The sequence below is a fragment of the Chinchilla lanigera genome, unplaced genomic scaffold, assembly GCF_000276665.1.
Source record: "Chinchilla lanigera isolate Chin_1 unplaced genomic scaffold, ChiLan1.0 scaffold00005, whole genome shotgun sequence".
NCBI classification, from domain to species: Eukaryota; Metazoa; Chordata; class Mammalia; order Rodentia; family Chinchillidae; genus Chinchilla; species Chinchilla lanigera.
The window spans coordinates 13,476,877-13,498,497 of NW_004955406.1; the positions used below are offsets into that span (position 1 = coordinate 13,476,877).

The 21,621-nt window shown below is 40.9% G+C and overlaps 1 protein-coding gene across 1 annotated transcript; it reads right to left on the reverse strand.

Moving 5' to 3' along the window:
* Positions 1 to 200: 200 nt before the first annotated feature.
* Tnfsf4 (tumor necrosis factor (ligand) superfamily, member 4) lies at positions 201 to 16,433 on the reverse strand. The gene is made up of 3 exons (XM_005374866.1): positions 16,275 to 16,433; positions 2,338 to 2,380; positions 201 to 625 (listed from the first exon to the last, which is right to left on the reverse strand). Exons 1-3 carry the CDS (start codon positions 16,431 to 16,433, stop codon positions 270 to 272), a joined length of 558 nt encoding a protein of 185 aa, XP_005374923.1. The 3' UTR covers positions 201 to 269.
* Positions 16,434 to 21,621: the final 5,188 nt, after the last annotated feature.

Sequence of the window (21,621 nt, forward strand, 5' to 3'; positions counted from 1 at the left end):
CTTAGTTTTTCATTCTCACAAAGTTTCCTAATGGGCTCAAAGCAATCAGCAATTGCAGGGGATAAGTTAGGTGATTTAGAAGATAATAGGATAAATAAGATTAATTGGTAGATAAAATAATGTTTTAAATATCCCTGAGTGGAGGAACAGGATATGCTTCTCACATCCCATTGGCTGAGCTGGATGAACATCTACATTCACAAGAAAGACTCTGTCCTGTCCACCCCCAGCTTGGAGTTCATGCAGATGCCTGGTTTGAAGTCTTGCTATCAGATCCTCACTGGAGCACAGAATCCACCAGGATTTTGCTGGATGAGATACAGTTCCCCACCGTTCATCCCAAAGTCTTCACAGGAAGTATTCTGAGAGTTCATACTTAAGTAGACTTTGTCTTTGTAAGCCAAAGAGACCACTGTGGTGAAGTCAACCTGCAGGTTCTTTCTCAGGGGGATGGAGATTGGATTCCGATTCACCCGGTAATGAAGGCTAACGCTGACCTCCTCCTGGAAGTAGCCCTTCACAGAGATTAAATAAAGCCCATCACAGTTGATGATGATTGAGTTGTTTTCCACCTTCATGATCTCAGCATCATTTGGGATGAGGGATAACTTCTCTTTCTCACATCCTAAAGAGAATATGGTGAAAATTTGAAAAAGAAAAAAAGTGATCTCTGAGCACAACACTGAAGAACAGCTTTCCCCTACCTAAAGAACCAGGTGAAAATAAAATGATAGAGAGAGGGATTCTGAAATGAGTGAAAGAGGGGCTGGGGATTTAGCTCAGCGGCACAGGGCCTGCCTGGCAAGCGCAAGGTCGTGAGTTCAATCCCCAGTACCGGAAGAAAAACAAACAAACAAAAAAATGAAATGAGTGAAAGAAAAAGAGCACTACATTTCTACCTATGGGTTGGAAATTGCTTTACATGAAGAATGGAAGAAGGGGTAAAACTCATATCTATGGCCAGGACAGTCTCAGGTAGGACTGAGACTCAGCACTGAGAGATTACAATTGCCATATCAGACCTATGGCAGGAAAGGTGTATGGGGTCTTCTTTTCAGAACTGGGAGGCACTGGCAACTCTGATACTTACTTTCTTGCTCACTGGATGAACCACAGTGCCCCCTAGCTTGGTCCCACACACCACTCATTAGCTCGTCTCAAAGCTCTCAATCTCTTTTTTTTTTTTTTTTGTGGCACTGGGAATAGAACTCAGGACCTTGCACTTGCCAGGCAGGCACTTGTGCCATTGAGCTACATCCCAGCCCCTCAAAACTCTCTCTGCCCCACCAAGAAATGCACATTTTCCACACGTTCTGGGCATCAGACTTCCTGGCAATATTTGCTACTAGTAGTTTCCTAAGCTTAATGATGTGGATTCAAATTAGGCTCAATCAGATGCAGTTGGAAGAGTTCAAGCACACAGACTTGCTTCCCCCTCTACTTCCTATTGCTAGTTTTCTTGGAAGGTGACTTTGCAAGACTTACTATCATGGGAAAAAGAAAGGAAAAGGATGGGGAGAAAGTGGAGGAAGAGGAGAAAGAGAAGGAGGAGGAGAAGGAACAGCAGCAGCCACAGCTTTAGTAACTTTGTGCAGAGCCAAATGTGAATCTCAGCATAGACAGGGAGATAAGAATGTGCCACTTTCAAGTACAAGCCAAAAAGACTAAAGCTATTTTATTTCCATATTAGCCCCAATATCATATTGAATGGCCAGGCAACTGCCTCTGGACGCCTGTTTTGGATTATGTTCTTTAGCAATCATTCTTCCTTTGTACCAGGCCAGGAAGGCATATTTGAACTGAAAAATAAGCATGACTTATGGAGGCCAAAGGCACTTCTCTTTTGGCTCAGAGAACTTAACTAAGTAAATATTCATGTAGAACTCACTGGTGGATGGACGTAATCACAGACCCAAAGTATGCTCTCAAGTAGTCAAAGTATCTGTTTTTTTCAAATCTAGAGCCTCTCACAGTTTCAGTTAAGATACAATCTCGTCTTGGAATAGAATTAGCAGGTTATGTGCTTTTACAGCCAGACAGACTTGTAGAAAGTAAAGCCTTAGTTAGTCTCTTTTGCTGGACAAAAATAAGAATTCCTACTCACAGCATTCCTGGGCTAACTAAGTAAGACACACAAAGTACAGAGATAAGCATGTATTACTACTCACCCCTTTTCTGTATATGTATCTTTTTTGTCTCTAATAAAAACAATATTCAGGCTTTGACAATTCTAAATATAGGAAGGGGACAGATCTTGTATTCTGGAGGAAATTAAGAGACTAAAGAAAAGAGATTCTCTTAAAAATATGAATCAACTAACCTTTTGGCAATACTTACCAGTAAGTAGTATTTTAATACTTTGAATTGGAGGATGCTGCACCTAAGGGAAGAAAAGAATATTTTTGTAACATTACTAAATGAAACTGACAGATCTTACCAGTGAAGCAGAAATACAGTGACCTGTGAAGGATAAGACTTGGCCTTTTATGTGAAGACTAAACCCAGAATTACTTGCTGACTTCGCTTTTCTGTAGTATCTTTAAACATAAGTGAAGATTATTCTGCTCTTTCATGTAAGCATCTGAGATCTGTCATCACTTCTGCCTAGCTCTTCTTTGGTGTACTGTTTTGGCTTGCTTGGTCCCAGACTCCCACTTAGATAACAGTGTACTCTTTGAGTAGTCTTTGGGTTAAGAAATCTATCATAGAGATTCTCTCACAGAAGAGTCTGTGACCAGTCACTCTATCATGGCCACAGACTCCTAGAACACACTCAGAGTAAGTTCTGGAAACTTCCTGCATGCTTGTTCTGCCACTGTTGTACAGGAAGAAGTACATCCTACTTTCAGGTGAGACAGGTAATAAGACCTGAACTTTATAGAGTTCAGTATCTTTTTCTTTTTCTTTTTTACACATTGGATCTTCCCCCTTCTCTTCAACAGCTTGAGAAACCTAACTTGAACCAATTCAGAACTCAACAGGAAAACAAAAAACAAAGGAATCTTGGTTGATAAATTGTCCATGGTCATTTGGTTACAAAGACAATGAAGCTCAATAGGCAGAAAAAGATCTATTAAGTGAAATAACAAAGGCTGGGATATAAAGTACGTTGCCACATTTGTTTAAATAAACACTTCTATGGGCATTGAATATATCTGAAAGAATGTACCAAAAACAGGTAGCAAACATTTCCTAGGGAGAAAAGACCTGGAATCCTGAGATCAGGAGAAGAAACGGGGTGCTTACTTTTTTTCTGGTACCGTAGAGTTGTGTTCCCTATTAAGAAAGGAAATAGGAGAAAAAAAAAAAAAAAAAAACCAGTCTATTGTGCCTGCCAAGAACAACAGCTCTACCCACGAGTTTATTTTTGGCAGGATGTCCTGATCAAAGGTGTGGGGAGAGATTTGTTTTCATGCCCAGGGCAGTGGAATTCCTGCTTCCCACTCTGCTGGCAGCGTTGCAGCCTCAGTCAAGCAGATGACTGGGGACTCCCCACGCAGACGAGGAATCCCCTATTTGCTTTATAATGACAGGCCTTACCACACTGAAATCAGCAAGCAGTGTAGGAAGAAGGGAGAGCCCTTCTAAACCCTGCAAGTGGCTGGGCCTCAGTTCAATGTTCTGCGCATGTGAAGAAAGTGTTAACTTACGTCCAAATGGGAATCCACGGCTCCCTCCCCTCTGGGTAGCATTTCCAGAGATTACCTTATCATCATTTGTGCTTAAGGCAGTGCTCTGAAGCAGGCTTCTCAAGAGTGTACTACTGTACCACCACCCCCACGATAACCCTCAGGTGCATAATTGCTCTCACTGTTCCTAGGCTGGTGGTGCCACCCTGAATTGCCCCCGTTAGAGCTACAAGTGATCCGAAAGGAGTGCAGAGCTCAGTGTGCAGTGCTTGGTTTCTCATACCACGCAGGTACTTGGGCACGTTTCATAAGCACTCTAAATGCCAGTTTATCATTTTTAAAAACTACTAGAAAATCATGGTCATCCCTTCCCGCACTAACTTCCCGTGACTTTGACATTAAAAGTTGCAACTCCAAGTCTATTTTCATAAAAGAGAAAAAAAACATGAAGCTTCCACATTTGCAAAGTTACTAATTTCTCTGATTTGAAAGCCTTTGTGATTTGGTTATTGGGAGTGACTTTACAGAATCCTCTGAGAGATTCCTGCAAATCAAGAAATGTCCCAAGTTTCTAAAGTACCCTGCTATTGTAAGGGTGGTAGTGACCAAGAGGACTTCCTCTGGCTCTGAGTTGCGAGCAGCAGCTAGGGAGGCTCATGTGGTTCCCTCCTTCCGGTTGATCTGTGGAACTCCAGACTCAGACTGTGACAGAGTACGAAAGAAGTTATCTTCTAGCTGAACATTATATTTTACAGATGAAGAGATTAAGGCCCACAGAAGTGAGAAGACTGACTCTTGCCCTCCAATCCTAGTACAATTTGTATTGTATCACACAAGTAGGTTTTTTCTTCCTCTGTAAATGTGAAAGAAATTGCTAGAAAGACTGAGTTCATCTCCATTCTCTGTACCCTTGTATCTACTGCAGTACCAACCGTGAAGAGAAGTCACCACACAGCAGATTGGCAATGACCTCATCATAAGAGGATGTAGGACAAATATAGGGCCCAAGCTTCCCCTCCCACACCCTACCTCACAACCCCAATTTCAGTCTTGCAGTAAGTGGACTAAAACAAAACACAACACAACCAAGTAGCCACTTAGCAAATATGGATTATTTGGCCAATTGACTGAATAATGCTTATATCATGTTTATCTAGAGGCAGAAGATGATACAGCAGGAAGGTTTGTCAACCCCATGGTGCTTACATGCTAATGTGTACTACAATCATCTGAAAAATTTGTCAAAACAACCAGTCCAGATTCACAAATATCCTGGTGCACAAGGTCTGGGTGGACCCAGAAGTAGGCATTTGTACAAGGTTCAAAATTTGAAATTCATTGCTCTAAAGCATACGCTTCTGAAGATCTAAAGTGCAGAGACAGTATTTTTAACCATGCCCTGTGTGGCTGGGGGGGTGGGGAAGCGGCGGGATATGCCTGTCCTCAAGCTAGTACTCAATTAAATGTTTGCTTTCCTGTAAGTATTATTCCAGAGTTGAAGAATAATGTGATTGCCATACAACTTTGTGGTTTGGGTAGAAACAGGATCAACAATTATTAAGGACTGTTACGTGGCAAACACTGCACTTAACTCTGGGACCCCAAAAGGATAGAACATATTATCTTTGTTTTTGACACACTTTTACTCTGGGCAGAAAAATAGTCTCTCTACAAAAAAATACCCTTTTAGGAAATACCAATAGGCAATACAAATTGTTAAATTTCAGAATATGAAAAAAAAAATCATCTCTGGCTTTGGTTGTGAAAGGAGAAAGAACTCAGACCTAGGGTTCTTGGAAAGAGATGAGAGAAAAGACCCAGGTAAGTCAGAGAGATTCAATAAGTAGCTGAAGGAAAGGTCTTCAAGGTAAACCATTTTTGTGTATTCAAGAAAAAGAATAAAAACTCATTGAGAACTTACAACATGCCATGCACTTCAGTAATCTCTTTGTGAATCTCATTCACTTGCTGTTCAAAATAACCCCTATGTTTTACAGATAGGAAGATGAGAACCAGTGCCATGAAGAACTTGCTGAGAAAGAAGACATTACCTTGAACTCGGCTGAAATCCAAGTTCATGATAATACCCCTTTTCTTTATCCTATACAATCTCAAGAATAAAAAATACATATGACAGCATTTATCTGGGAATCCAACATTAATTTGAACTATTTTCCTCATCACTTTTAAAGTCTTTGTATAGTTGTCAAAATACTCAGATATATTATAAAATACCCAGAAGGTCTCCAAAAAGAACTCCTCAATCAGCCCTACAGGGTTGTCTGTATAGCGCAGCCTGCAAAGTCTTCAGCTGTGCTCTGACCAGGTGGAACTATCCTGACAAGGCACACCAGACCATGCCCAAGTACGGACTACTGTGAATGGGTGCAAAGAAGAGGCAATATGAGAAACTTTCCTGGCCTCTCACTGCTTTGAGAGCTGGAATGTTTAAGAACATAGATGAAAGAGTCTAATGTCTGGTATTTATCTAGCAGCCTGTACCATGTTCCCAAGAAGAAGGTACTTACTTCAAGAGCTCATCTTCAGAGAGCACGAGCCTCTGATTCTGACTCACCAGAATGTGGTGTGAGGCAGTCAACCTTACACTCATTTGGCATTTGTCTAGTACAGGGGTGTTTGTGACAGGAGCCAGTGCTCTTCATCAAATATGAAACCAGCACATGGGCTCTACACTCACTATGTGGGCCTTGTGGTTCCTCACTTGACACCAGGCCGCAATGTCAAGGTCCTGGGGGAGACTGGGGGTGAGGTGTGATTCAGTAGAGGATAATGGAGAAGCAGATCTGTGATGGTGACTTACTGGCTCACGATGCCACCTCCACTGGAATAGAACTGCTTATCTCCCCACCTTGGGCTCATGTCTATCAGAGGAGACCCAAGAGATCATAAAAACACAACATCACAAGCTCTCAGGGTGTGTCTCAACGATCCCAAAAGAGAAAAATGGACATTTCTACAGTAGACTACAGAGAGGGCAGACTTTCATCGTAGAACAGTGATGGTGAACCTTTTAGAGACCAAATACACAAACTGGAACCCAACCCCACTTACTTATCACAAAGTGCCAACACTGCAACGAAACCTGAGTGTTTGGCTGTTGAGTGATGCTAGGCTTGGCCTTCGTGATGACAAAGAGGGCTCTGCCTGCCCACTGCAGCACATCGCCTTAGGCTTGCCACTACTGTTCTAGAGGACTTCGTATAGTCCATGAAACAGCCCTGTTACAAATGAATGTGCCCTTACTTATGACCAAGGATATTCAGAATCCCACCAAGGGAGAGAAACAGAAATAATGGGCAATGGGATCTTTGGTCAAGGAATCTTCCATATTCAAAAACACTTACCCCCAAGTTACATGTCATAGAGACAAAGATGCGTGGCTTTGAAAATCTTGGATAGTGAATTCGCTGAGATTTAATGAACCTAGAGAAAAGCCATTCTGAGTGTTCCCCAGGACATTCTCTTTTGCTCCGCCCATGCTGACCACTGCTGCTGCCCTCTTTTCTCCATACCTTCTCTCTTAACTTCCACCTCCACCCCCACGACACAGTCTGTGTGATATTTCTAATAACCCCCTCCCCAAGCATTTCCATTCCACTTATCAAAGCTGCCTTTAAAGGCTATGTATAATCTGCAAAATTATATAATTGATTTAATGCACTCACTGTGTATACCCTCAAAGAAAAGATCTTCTTTGTCTGTTTTTCTTTTCTTTCTTTTTTTTTCTTTTTGTGGTGCTGTGGATTGAACTCACACTTTAGCAGTGTGCTACATCCCCAGGCCTTTTCATTTATTTTATTTTGAGACTGAGTCTTACTAAGTTGCTAAATTATCTATGCTAGGTTCAGGCTTGTGCTCAATCCTCCTGCCCTGGCCTCCCAGAGCGCAATGAATATTTTCCTAAAACTGGGTTTCCTGTTCCACATTAACTCAGGAATTCCTCAAAATACACTGACAAGGAAATATACCAAAACAGTTCTGAGAACTTCCTTCCTTACCTCGATGACTAAGTCATAATATATTTGGACCAGCTTAGACTCCAAGGAACTGGAAGGATAGGTTTGTAATGCACACACTTATATTACCATAACTCCAAACATTTCCCACATATAATGGCACTAGGGAAGAAAGTGATGGCTGGACTAAGGTGGAATTTAGCCCCTTAGACCATGCTGTGCCAATAAATTGCTGAAGATTCTTGAAATTGTCTTATTCACCTTTGAATACAAAGGAAGTAGCAGAATTATTACAGTCAATGTCTTTCCATTTGAAATCACTAATTCTCCATCTCACTTGCTATATAAAACAGATTGTTGCTTTAAGAAGGCACCTGGGTAGACTAGACTGGGCTTTAGACTGGCTGGAGGGAGACCTGGATTGGCCGGGGATATAGCTCAGTGACACCGCAACCTGCCTGGCAAGTGTGAGGTCGTGAGTTTAATTCTCGTTGCCCAAAAAAAGAGAAAGACCTGGGTTTCCTGCTACATCTAGAACAAGTCCTTTGCCTTGCTCAACTGCTAACCTCCTTATCTCCTTGCTCCACCTTAGTTAAAATGGGTGAAATAAAATGTCTAAGGATATTCCCACTTCAAGAATGAGGCAAACAAATCACAATGTTCAAAAGAGAAATCCCCAGAGCGCGGGCAATAAGAAGCCTTTCTGAACAGAGCAGATCTTTTCAACACGATTGACTCTTCTGCTATAACAAAAGCAGCAAGATTCTCACCCCAGGTGGCTCTCTCTGAACAGTTACTGAAAAATCAAGATTATGCCTAGTGCAGTGTGTGCAGTGAAGCTTCAATTAATCTCACGGGCAGGACAAAGGCCACCGTGTCTGCCTTGCTCACCATCATGTCCTCAGTGCCTGACTCTTACTGTAATATATTTGTAACACACGATGCCCCATACACACTGTTGAAGCGGCACATGAATAAATGATTCACAGTGGGTGGAATAGTGTCTCCTCATAAATTCACGTCTACTTAGAAGTCAAACTGTGACCTGACTTGGAAATAAGAGTGTTACAAATATAATTACTTAACAGCAGGTGAATAGGGTTAAGGAGGGCCCACAACCCACTATGATTGGTGCCCTTAAAAGACTTCACATGGAGATACACAGAAGGAAGAAAACCACGTGTGAAGATGAAGGCAGATTTCACGCTGCTGCAGCTACAAGATAAGAACACGAAGGACTGTCTTCCAGGAGCCACAAGAAGCTAGAAAGAATATGGAGTGTGACGCTTCCAACACCTTAATTTTGAATAATCTCTAGTCTTCAGTACAATAAGAGAATAAATTTCTGTTGTTTAAGCCACTTAGTTTGTAAGAATTTGTAACAAAAGTCCTAGAGAACAACTGCATGTTTCAGTAGGTATTTGTATATAGTGTGCAAACTACTTTATCACATTAAAGTAGAATGTATTTTATAACCCAACAAGGTATTCTAGAATTTCCTTTGGTGACTGATGTTTCTTTATCATTTCTGTAAATAGTAATTGTCACTTCCATTCTTATCTTAGACCACTCCGCAGGCTTTCCCAGCTCGTGCTCTGGCTGCCTGCTCAGCCTCCCCTTGAGAGTACATCGCTTAAGCTTCTAGGAGCCCTCAGTTTTCCACCTTTGCAGTACTTAGGGTATGAAGGCTTTCTAGCCACAAGCTCTTATTAAATAAGCATGGGCTAAATTAAAGTTTGAGTCTGTCTCTCTTCCTGTCAGTCAGCATGTGTTGTTAAGTAATATTTGTACGTTATTAAAACTAGATGAATTTTTACATTTTAACCCACCGAAGGTGCATTTCAGAGTGAAAGGCCTACTGAAAAGTTATTATGCTAGTCACATCTTCAGCATTTCCAGTATTGTGAACCAGACCACACATCCCTTGTAGATATAATCTTCTACCCTATTAGCAGCCAAGTCACTGGGGAATTGGGTGAAATGTGTCCAGGGGAAGAGAAATGGAACCAGCCTGTAACATGTCTTCCAACTTTATAATTTAAGATCCTGAGCCAATTTCAATCGGACACTGACTCTAGTAATACATCATACCCTCGTAAATTCTCCCCTTCGTTTTTCTTTTGTTCTCCAGTACTGCCATAAGCTCACAATTAGAAATCTATGTTCAGAAATAATCAACTATTTCAAACTAGGTTTTTAATCCCCAAATTATATAATAAAAAATTAAGTTGATGAGGTTAATCCTAACTGTGATATGGCTTTCTGAGATTAGGGTTATGGGCCATGTGTATGTCTTTATGCATCTGTACTACAAAGTAACTACTGTAGTGGCAGTGTGCTTGTGAAAGGATGTTTATGAATATCAATAATAATAATGTTGACACTTACAATTTGACTTTCACAAGAACCAGACTCCAATTTTGGAGCTCATTAGACTGATGTTCAGGGAATTTATTCATGGTCATGAAGCTAAAAGCTTTGAATGAACCAAGAGTCTTCGGTTCCTGGTCCACAGTACTCTTTGTTATACCCAATGACTCCTCAAAATCTGAGATGTTTTATATTTTTGCATATGGAAGTGTTTTAATTTCTTTATTTGAAAAGATGTGGTTGTCACGGGTAATTACAAACAAAATATACAAGGCATAGGATGTTGGAGAATTTACACTCAACCAAACTCCATTATGTATTTTATCTGTGTCTTTGGGAAATAGTCTTTCTACCTCAGAGCCCAGATTTTTTTATTGTGTTGTTTGCTCTGGTCAAATACTAATAGCAACGCTGTGCATAGTTCATCTAACTCACATGACTCCAAGGGATTAATGTTCATTTTCTGTGAATGAAGAATCCCTGAGGTGAGGTGGGGGCTTCAGATTCTCTGAGAGTGAAGGGCACAAAGCAATTGCTATTAAACAGAATTGGAGCCTGGCCTTGTGACTCATGCCTATAATCCCAGGACTCCAGGAAACTGAAGCAGGAGGATCACAAGTTTGAGCCAGCCTAGGCAACTTAGTGACTTAGCCTGACCCCATCTCAAAGTAAAAATAAAAAATAAAAAGCATTGGGGATGGAGATCAGTGCAAAGTTCCTGGTTCGATCCCCAGTAAATGAAGAAGGAAGGAAGGGAAGAGAGAGAGAGAGAGGGAGAAAGAAGGAAGGAAGGAAGGAAGCAAGGAAGGAAGCAAGGAAGGGAGGAAAGGAAGGGGAGCAGGGAAGGGAAGGAAAGAAGGAAGAAAGAAAGAAAAAAGGAAGGAAGGAAGGAAGGAAGGAAGGAAGGAAGGAAGAAAGAAAGAAAGAAAGAAAGAAAGAAAGAAAGAAAGAAAGAAAGAAAGAAAGAAAGAAAGAAAGAAAGAAAGAAAAGAAAGAAAAGAAAGGGGCCAGCCATGCACCAAGATTGGGTCTTAGTACTAGTAGCAAAAGGCTGAGGTCATAGATGAGGACTAGGAGGGAAGATTAGATCCCTAGGTCTATACCAAGTGCCTTTCTGCTCACTTCCCAATTTTTAAATATAGGATATTTTCCATTTTCCAGCATAATCTCCACCCAAATTACTCTGTCTTATTCTGAGTAGTTGGATCAGAACATACATGTACCTAAACTTTTCATCTAGAGAATATCACGATGTAAATAGTGAAGAACATTAGCCTCCCCCACCCCATATTGTTCATCCTTTTCTCTGTGGGTGACTCTTGGCTCCCTGAGAAGATACTTTACATCCTATACCCTCAGGAAAAGAGGCAGGCAGTCGCTCAAGATGGAAGAGGGTTAGTTTTACTGTGCTGCCCCCTAGTGCCAGGTGTGATTACACTGGCTTTCTGTTTGCTAATACAGTATGGAAACCACATGAAAGGAGTCAAACCTGGAGAAGCACAGTTTTGACCACTGTTCCTGCATTTTCTCTCACATAGCATGGAATGAAGTAAATCCGCTTCGCATGATTCGCAGCATCCTCCGCTATCCACCCCTGCCTAGATTTTCATCTTAATCTTCTGCTTCTTTTCCCCATGCACCCTGGACTTCAGCCATTCTAAACCACTTGCTATTCCTGCCTGGAAAGCCTTCTCCTTCCTCCGCACCCATCCGCATTTCTATCAGCTGTGTAAAGAATTCCCACTCTTCTTTCCAGTATCAGCGGAGGCCTTACCTCTCCCCCGGGTCTGCCTAACTCCACAGAAAACTTAGGCAGTCCGTGCCCTCTCCTCTGCCCTTCCCATGTCCTTGAGCACGTCTCTGCCTGTCGTCCTTTTGCTCCACCTTGTATCTTGACTATTTGTTTAAAGAGTTCAGAACCCTTCTCCTGTGCAATTTGTATGTTTTAAGCCTCAGACAATTCCCAGTACAAGTAGACACTCAGTGGAAGGAATTCCAGTAAGGATGTTTTGACTGGTAATACTAGGAAGGGCCCTAACACAGGAGTCAGGAATTTCTGATTAATTAGACAGGTAGCTAATCACGAGCAATTTACCCATCTTCTCTGGGTCTTTGCTTCCTTATCTGTAAACAGACTATGTCTAACACCTGCTCAAAAATCCAATGATTGCACCTTTTCATTAATACCTTCCTTAAGAACCTCAAAATACTTTATGATGAAGCAGGTCAACACCCCAGGTGTTCCTTTTTAATTCTCAAAGAGGTGCTTGTGGAAAGCAAACTCCAGTTGCATTCAAAAGTATTTTATTTGCAAGTCTGTCGTAAAGGAAGAATTTCTAAGAAACAGTTGGGAGGGTAGGGGAAGGAGAAACAAGAATCAAGTTATATCACGTACAGGTACAAATTCTCTACGATGAATGTGATCATTGTGTATATCTAAAATGTACCAATAAAATCTGATTTTAAAAAGGAAAAAAAGAAAAAGCAGGGTTACATTCAGACATTTTAAATAGAGTTAATCTGAGACAAAGTTTTTAAAGCAAATTACTCTTTTTTTCAATGATACAAAGAAAGGTTGAAGTTCTATCTTGAAACTTCATCAAGAAACTGCTCTAATTCTGACTCTCACTGGCACAGAACTGGCTGACTTACCCTCCAAGTACCTGCACTTCTGTTTTTCCCAGCAGAAATGAGTGTTAAGGGTGTAAATCTTTGACAGTGGAATTTGCTATGGAATTATCACTAAAAGCCCTTATACCTAAAGAGGACTCTGATAAAGGTGATGATAGAGATAGAGAGAGAGAGAGAGAGAGAGAGAGAGAGAGAGAGAGAGAGAGAGAGAGAGAGATGATATAGTGGCTCACGCCTGTAATCCCAGCACTCGGGAGGCTGAGGCAGGAGGATCCTTGCGAGTTTGAGACCAGCCTGGGCTACAAAGGGAGCTCAAGATCAGCCTGAACTGCATAGTGAGACCCTGTCTCAAAAAGACAAAAAAAAGAAAGAGATAGAGATGATAGAGATAGATAGAGGTATATGGAGAGGGACGGGAAAGGGAAAGAGAAATGAAAGAGAAAGGGAGAGGGAAGAAGCAGTCTTCAATTGACCTCGGACACACGAATACAATTTACAAAAGCTTCTCACTTCATAGGCCAGTGTTGGGGATATTTTCTGCTATAGGTGCCCACCTAAAGTTCCCAGTAAGACTGGTAGCCTGACATTTCCAAAAGCAGCCCCGATACAGTATACAATATGAAATGGTTTTAGTAAGAGAAACATTCAACTTTATATGTGCACTTTGGATATTCTAAGGCATCCACTTCTTTCCCCTTCCAAAACAATGTATTTTGCCAGCTCAGAATAAGTCATTTAGATAAGTACAGGGAATAAAAAATTGAGTATAGAAAAGTATATACATGCAAATTTGATTTTCCCCAGGCCCTTCCTAAGAGCTAAGATATCTGTAAGTATAGACACAAAAATCCATTAGTTCATATTTTATATCTCTCAAATATTCATACTGGCTTCCATGAATATGTAAACAACATATTCATAGAATTTTGAGCTGGAAGAGACCTTAGGAAAAATCTAACCTAACTGCCTCGTGTTGCAAGTGAAAAAATAGAAAATCAAGGCCCCGAAAGGAAAGTGAATTATATGAGGAGAGAGTAAGAGAAGTTTTACTGGCATCTCAAAAACAAAAACTTCTGCTTTTCATATATGTATACAAAATTTAACCCAGCACTGAGAAAACAGAAGTTACTAATAAACTCAGTAACTTAGGGAGAAAGTGACTGCCACATAGAGTTTAAAAACTGTATCTGTATTTTTACAGTCATTCATATGAGCAATTCATTTCTAAGGCTAAAATTAAATTTAAGAACAAAGAGGAAAAACATGATTATTTTCCAAGTACCTTTCTCCTACGGTAGAAAAGATCCAACTTAACTGGGGAAACAGTGAGCACTTCAGCTCTTCTCACTTTGTAGCCCAGGCTGGCCTCGAACTCGCAAGAATCCTCCTGCCTCAGCCTCCCAATTGCTGGGATTACAGGCATGCACCACCACGCCCAGCTATCATCTCTATCTCTATCTCTATCTCTATCTCTATCTCTATCTCTATCTCTATCTCTGTCTCTGTCTCTGTCTCTATCTCTATTCAGTATACATCTCTGAAGTAAATTACTCACAGAAGTCAAGGTTTAACTGTATCACTGCTACCACCTACCCATCCCTCAATCAAAATTCCAAAGTTGCAGTTTTAAAAGCAACCCCCCCTCCCCTCACACACACACACACACACACATACACACTTACTCACATACACATTGCTGCCACCAACACTATTTCAGCATGTTCCAGGGAAAGTATACATTAACTGTCTAAGTTCTTCTTCCAATAATAAAGTGTATAAGAATAAATGTAGGACCCCCATTGTGTTGCCTGGGTCTTATAACAGTATCAGAAGTTACATTAGCTAAAATGGTCTATCTAGAAATAAGAAAACATTTAATGTGAAGTGAAGAATTTCAAATATCTGAGCACCCCTCATTTTTTGTACCCAGAGTATACATGAGTCTGTTTTGCGAGCAAACAGCTAAAACATAACATATAAGTTTTTGCTTCCACTTCTGCAACATCGCTACAGAACGCTAATTCTCTCCCGGAGATCAGCTCACCCTTATTAGTGTTCTGGAAACCAGCTTTCAGCTTTGCTTCCCAGCTCTGTTGCAGAGGTGCTGGATAACTTGCAGAAAGGAACCTGCTTCTTCTCACATCCCCTGCGTACTGATGGTGCAAGGTGGTCCTGGACACCAGCAGGCTCTACATTTGCATTTTACCTTTTGCTCTCTCCTGTCCAGAGAGCCCTTGTGCACTTGGCTAGCCTTGTCAGGAGCATGTGTTCTGTCTTTATCAACCCGTGAGGAAGGAAACACAGAGCACTGAGGTCATTTGAAATATACTCTCAGGGCTCACAAGCCTGGTGAGTTCACTCAGCTGTTCTATTATTGGTTGCTTTGCTTGCTTTCTTCTCAGAAAAGCCTTATTCCTGTCTGTGTCTTGAGCATCCTGCCGTGCAGACATTACTCTTCTCCTATATACTCTCCCCAAGCACCTACTTCAATTCTACCCAAAGGATCCCTCACAGAGAAGTAAGTTATGTGCTGGTGAGCAGAGGGCAGCTGTGTTGCTGTCCTCACTGGCCTGCAGGCTTGAGCACCACACCAGCTGCATGTCTGGAATTTGGGGACACAAGTACTTTCTGTGGTTCAGTGATCATGACCACACACACTCCCACCAGCCTATGTGCAGAAAACCCCCACTTCCTGTAGGCAGAGACAAGCCCAGGCATTTACTAGGACTCTTCATCTTATCCTGGTTTAATTTATCTGTCATGGCCACCAAAAATCAAAGTCTCTACTATTTGGCACCCACCAGGGGAAAATACCCCTAACCCAAAGCAGTCATCCAGGGGAACAAGAATTATCAGAGCAGCCCCAACAAAGGAACCTGGAGAGACTATAGATTTATTTTCATTTCAGTGGCACTGCTACAGTAAAGAACATTCTTTAAAACCTAGTGACATTTGTATAGCTGAGTCAGTAAATAAGAAAGAGAAAAAAGAATGTAAAAAGCAGGAAGTATGGGATGAAAATAAAGAGATTCAAAATGGAAAGACTATTTTAAGAGTAGAAAACTACTAGAGATTGGCTCACTCACTACATCACATGGTGGGAATATACAAAGAGATGTCTTTAAATTGTGATTGGTAGAGGCAGGCTGTGAGAAAAAAACTTCTGATTAAATTATTGGATTGAATATGTGGGCATGTAGGCACACACACGCATTACTGCCTTTAAAATGCAAGGTTAGCTGTGCAAAAGAGCTTAATATTGACACCTTTAGCATTTTTAAAAGCCAACCTCCCTAAGTGTCTATGGAGTTTATGAATACCATAGCAAAGTATAACTTCTCTCTTATTTCCTTTTTAGCCCAAGACTGTATAGCAGTGTTTCAAAACTTCCAAGTGACAGCTGATCAAGGAACACCAGGATTCTTTCATTGCAAAGAAGGAGAAAAAAAATCTATGAGAAGTTATCTCTGCCTTGTCTTTCCTGTGCCTTAGAACCACCACCGCTAAAAAGGACAGACAGAAAGGTGCTTGACCACACTTAACACTCACTTGCAGTGGTGAGAGAGACTCAACAATTTGGGCATTAGATTATTTCCAAATGACTGCAGCTGTTGCAGTGCCATCAGCATGAGCTGGAGGGAGAAAAGTACTCAGAGGTGCATCTTACCTGGGGAGCAGAGAAGTGCAGGCAGATGTAGGTGAGGCACAGGAGCAGCCCCAGCCCCTGAATCACAGAGGTCAGCAGCAGTAGCTTGTTCCACTGGAATCTTGGCCTGGGTGTGCTTCCCACATTCTCATCCAGGGGTTGACCCCCTTCCATTTTCATAATCTGGATGCAGGGAAGATGCAGCCGTGGCAAAGAGGAACTTGGGGAAAGCCTGATGTCTTCCCCACAGAGGAGGAGATGAGGCCAAAGCAAAGCCTCTCAATCAGAAGACAAAGGTCCCAGGACCTGAGACAAAAGGCGATTGAAAGAGCAAAGAGGACTCTCTCAGTTTTAACTCTGCAACTTCTGCAGGCAGGCGGGGGAACTTCTTTGTGACTAATCTGAATTTCCCCTTTACTTTCTTTCTTTTTTTTTTTTTCCCTCTGGGCTAACAGGGAGTTGTTTTTGTGGCATTCCAGTTCTGATTTGAGTGACTGTGAAATGACAGTCATACAAGTGTGCTATTTTCTTAATTTCTCATTACACCAGTAACCAATCTGTGGGTCACTTGATAAAGATAAAGATCATCATCCGTTGATGTAGAAGCTCACACATCCCTTCCTCGAAGTATTTTACGTGATGCAGGAAATTTCAGGAAAATATTGTTCCAAAGTCCTTGTCTCTGCTGTATTATGTAACTAAGTCCTGAGCCCATTTTATAGGTTTAGAAATAAATCACACACGGGTCATTCTTGAAATGAAAAAGACAAAAGAAGAAAATAGGATGATGGATTATGTGGAAATAAAGATAGAGTGATCCTCTAGCTACATTGTCCACTACATTAAAATAAAGTAGCATTATGGAGCATTGCTGTGTCAGATTCTGTGTTAGACAAAATTACCATCTTTTGATTATTTAATCCTTTTAGGAAAGTGCAGTAAACACTTATATATTTAACTTTCTGTAAGGAAGAAAATTCTTGTTTTCCCCCTTCCAGCTACTTTATAGTTTCTGCATGCAAAATTTTTGCATAGATTCAAATAACCCATGAAGATTGTTCTTTTCTTTGAGATAACAACCAGACTCAAAACTTGCAAAGTAAAAACATTCTATCAAGAAACTCCATTTTCCTTTCATCATGGAAATAAACAATGAAGTAAAATAAATGCTAACATTATAATGCCAAGTTCAAATTGGCAATTTTTTTCCAGTACTGGGGCTTGAACCCAGGGCTTTGCTCATGTGAGAAAACCATTTTACCACTGAGCTACACCTTCATCCCTTTATATTTTTTATCTTGAGATATGGTCTTATTATGTTGCCCAGACTGAGTTCAAACTTGCAGTCCTCCTGTCTCAATCTCCTGAGCAGCTGGAAATACAGGCATGGTCTACTGCACCCAGCCAAATTGCCAAAATATTTACTGAGTACATTAGTGTTGTATTGTACAACATAGAACTGTTGAGAATTCTTCCATGGAAAAGTATGTCTCCCTGAGCTCCCCACAGAGCCCTTAACAGATATCTAGGGAAAGAGGAATATTTTAGATATCAGCAATATGAGATATTCTACATGGCTTTGTTGTAGGAAAAATAGATATAAAGCATATTCAAAAAAGTAGTAAATAGAAAATAATGTGGTGCAGTATTAATCAATTAAAATTAAATTAATACCTTTGTTACAATTGTGCATTGCATTTAGGGAACATGTTAGTCTTCAGAAGGTCACGTTTTTATCCAAAAGATATGGTAACTAAGGTAACTATATCGTAGACATGAAGCTAAAGCTAGAAATTAAGTTCCATCTAAGCAGCTATGTAATAATTATTCCCTTGAGCACAGTACATGCAACATACATGGTATGAAGACAGAAACTGAAAAACAAATCAAATTTTTATTGACGCTTAGTAGTCATAAACAAGCAACAGAATCAGTAACTACTTACTCAACTATTTTTAAAAAGTGACTAAAAGAGGCAAAAGCAAAAAAGTCTAAAAATACTGACAGAAAATAGACACAAGCAGAAAAGGAGTAGTTAAAATTATTCATACTGAAAATCACAGAAAATATTTTATAATGACTGCTAAAAAGGTGAAAAAGATAAACATGTGAAGGACACAAGCTAGTACTTTGCATAGCACTCCTCTCTGTTACCATCATGACTTCTAGAAAGAAAAATTGACAAATACTGTTTTTCTTTATAAACAGTAAGAACTGTACAGAAGAATGAATTTCAATTTTGTGCTGTCCCAAGAAAACCAACATTTAGGCCTCCACATCTATGGCACACCTTTTGGAGAGAGGAGGGGATGCTGGGGATGGACTGTAGGGCCTTCTCCCTGAGCTACATACCTGGTTCTTTTCATTTATTTTAAATTTTGAAAGAGGGTCACTTTAAGTAGCTAAATTGTTCAGATTAGCCTTGAACTTGTGGCTTCCTTCCTTAGCCTCCTAGAGTGCTGGGATTACAGGCATGTTCCACCATGCCCAGCTCAATGGCACACTTCTTATTTCCCTCCTCAGACTCTGAGTACTGTGTTTTGCCTAGTGTAATTTCTGGGGTGTAAGAGATACCAAATTGTTTCTTTTCTACTGACCACACTGTCTCAGCTTTTTCACTTTTTTTGTAGGGAGAGAATATATACAGACCGCACACACACACACACACACACACACACACACACACACACACATACACACACACACGGAGAGAGAGGAACTGGGCTGGAAGTTCCAAGTGAGACATCTTGATAGACCATATGAGCACTTCAAAGTTCATCACTCGGCTGCTCTAGCGGTGGAACACCACGGAAGAGACCATCTGAGACATCACTGATGGCATTTAAGTCTCAGGCACCACCACCAGAGATATTACTGATGGCATTTTAAAGCATCTCATACTGATCAAATACATATGAGGTGTGATAAAAAAAACATGGAGTGTGTTTAAATGTTTAAAACTTTACTGCAATAAAAGATACATTGCCATTATACCCCATCCCCTTACTTGGAACACTTATCCCATTGCTCTTACCATTTTCTGAAGCAATTCTGGAGGTCCACTTGTGTGAGTGTCATAATTACATGATTATCACGGCTGGCTTGATGTTCTTAGTGGATTCAAAATGTTTACCTTGCATGGTCACTTTAAATTTGGGGAAAATCCCGAGGTTGCGTGGTGCCGTATCCAGTGAATCAGGTGGGTGAGAGCACACCACAGTGTTGAAGCCTGCCTTTCCCTAGATGACATTCAGCAGCTGCATTCACTATACTTCTGATTATACCTCACAAAGACCCTCATAAAAGAGGGCTTCCAGAGCTGCTTCAGAAAGTGGCAAGAATTATGGGATAAGATAAGTGTGTTTGAAGGAAGAAAGGTATTTTGAGGGGAATGAATGGTACTTTTTTTCTGTAGTAGCTTTTCCACAAATTTTTTAATATCTACCATATTTTTCAATCACCTCTCATAAACCAGAACAAACTAACCTTGGAATAAAACTTTAGAAAGAAAAATGAGTGAATTATCTTTCCATACATAATCAACCTTCTAAAGGAATAGCCATTTCATGACTAAAATTCTATTAACTAATAGAATACCTCATGTTCGGAAGGTAGCAAAAACTTTTGGGGTTTTTTTTTTGAGGGTTTGGGGATTTTATTGTTGTTTTGGTTTTTTTGCTGTTTGGGGGTTTTTGTTTGTTTGTTTATTGGCAAAATCTGCACCACATCCACACATGTTCATTCAGCAAGCCTGAGGCCAGTGCCTATATCCTGATGCTGGGGAAAGGACATATATGAAACACATCCACAGTTTCCAGAACAGGAAAGCAGAATGTCCACAACCTCAAAAATCCTGAGGCTGAGGTGTCACAGCCAGATGGGAGAGTCACAGGGTCAAGTATTGATGTAGGCTGGAACTGACGCAAGGATAGCTTCCTTGACATGAGTCAGGTTAATCTTTAGGAAATCAGAAGAAGTCTGGTCGCCTGGGAAAGAGAAAGGGCACTGGGGCAGGAGTGGACAGATCTTACTTGTGCCTTCAGGGAACTGAGGAGGGAAGGCTCATGAAGGAGCGGGCCTGCCCCAAAGAGCTGCCCCTCAAGACTTAGAACTGTATTCTCAAGGAGTTGGGGAAACACAGAAAAGTTTGAAATTGGATATGATACTATTGCTTTGAGAACACATCATTCCAACTGAATGCCATGAAAATGGCAGGGTGGGATCAAGGTGAACCAGCTGGGAGACTCCCTGGGATTCTGTGTCAGCTGAGGGACCAGGAGAGAGCTAAAATCCCACCCCTGCATTCAGCTTCCCAGTGCTTTATCCTGGCAAGGGAGCCTTCCTCCTACCAGAAGCCAGAGATTTATCTTTTCACAATGCTGTGCTCTGCTTCCACACCCTGAAAAAGGTGCTGCACCCATGCAAACTAAGCCTCTTTTTCTAATTCATAAACCCAGAGAGAGGGCACCTTATTCTACTTCACACAAAAACAGCAGTATGAGCTAGGGCTGCCCTTGGGCTTGCAATTATTTAAATGAGAAATAATAACTCTGTAAACTAAAGTAGTGAAATGAATGAGGAGAGATGATAATTTGCCATGGCTCTTCATTCATCCAACATTTTGAGTGTTTCTGAGCTTACACAGGGAGTTTTATCAAAGCTCTGCCCGGGACAGGTGATAGACTGATGTGAGAATTGATGGAAACAAACACAATTTTAAGTGTCAAAAGGCTGATTTGCCCTCTGCTTTCTTAACTTTCTCTTGATCTATACATTACTGTCCTGGCTAATGTTTTTATCACTTGGTAACCTCAGAATCCCAGAATCAAGTTTAACTCTTCTTTTGCCTCAATAAGCCAAACTTTACAGAGCTCTCCTTGCCCGTACTTTTCTTCTCTTTGCCGATCTTCCTGCTTCTGATCCAAGTCCTTATTGCTCCTCATTGTTCTAAATTAAATGTTCTATCGTTCTCTCAGCTTCTATTCTCATCAATCTCCAACTGATTCTGTCCCGGTAGGCTTCTCACACTCCGTCAGATCACGATCCTGTCAAGAGTTTCCATCAGATAAAGGAAAGAGTTGGAATTCTTTAGCTCAACATTTTAGTCACTCCCTAAGAGATCCCAGGTTTCCTCTTCAAACTTATTTCCTTCAATTTCTGATATTCACTCTGACTCAGAAATTCATACCCTTCACCTCTGACCATCAAAACCCTACTCACTACACACTTCCTCATGAAGCCTGCCTTGTGAGAAGCAGCTAAACAAAAGCTTTGAAAGAACACTGTTCAGGGAACTCTGGCTTTGAGAAGAAGGGAGATGGCACCGTGCCTCCCAAAGCCTAGCTGACCACCACAACCACTAGGAGAG

What these genes read in the sequence shown, in the direction of transcription:
- Tnfsf4 (XM_005374866.1), bottom strand. Translation starts at nt 16,433, where the DNA reads ATGAAAATGGAAGGGGGTCAACCCCTGGATGAGAATGTGGGAAGCACA. An exon ending in TGCACTTCTCTGCTCCCCAG is followed by an intron (nt 2,381 to 16,274) that starts GTAAGATGCACC and finishes TTCTTCCCTTAG; the next exon opens with GTGCAGCATCCTCCAATTCA. An exon ending in TATTAAAATACTACTTACTG is followed by an intron (nt 626 to 2,337) that starts GTAAGTATTGCC and finishes TATTCTCTTTAG; the next exon opens with GATGTGAGAAAGAGAAGTTA.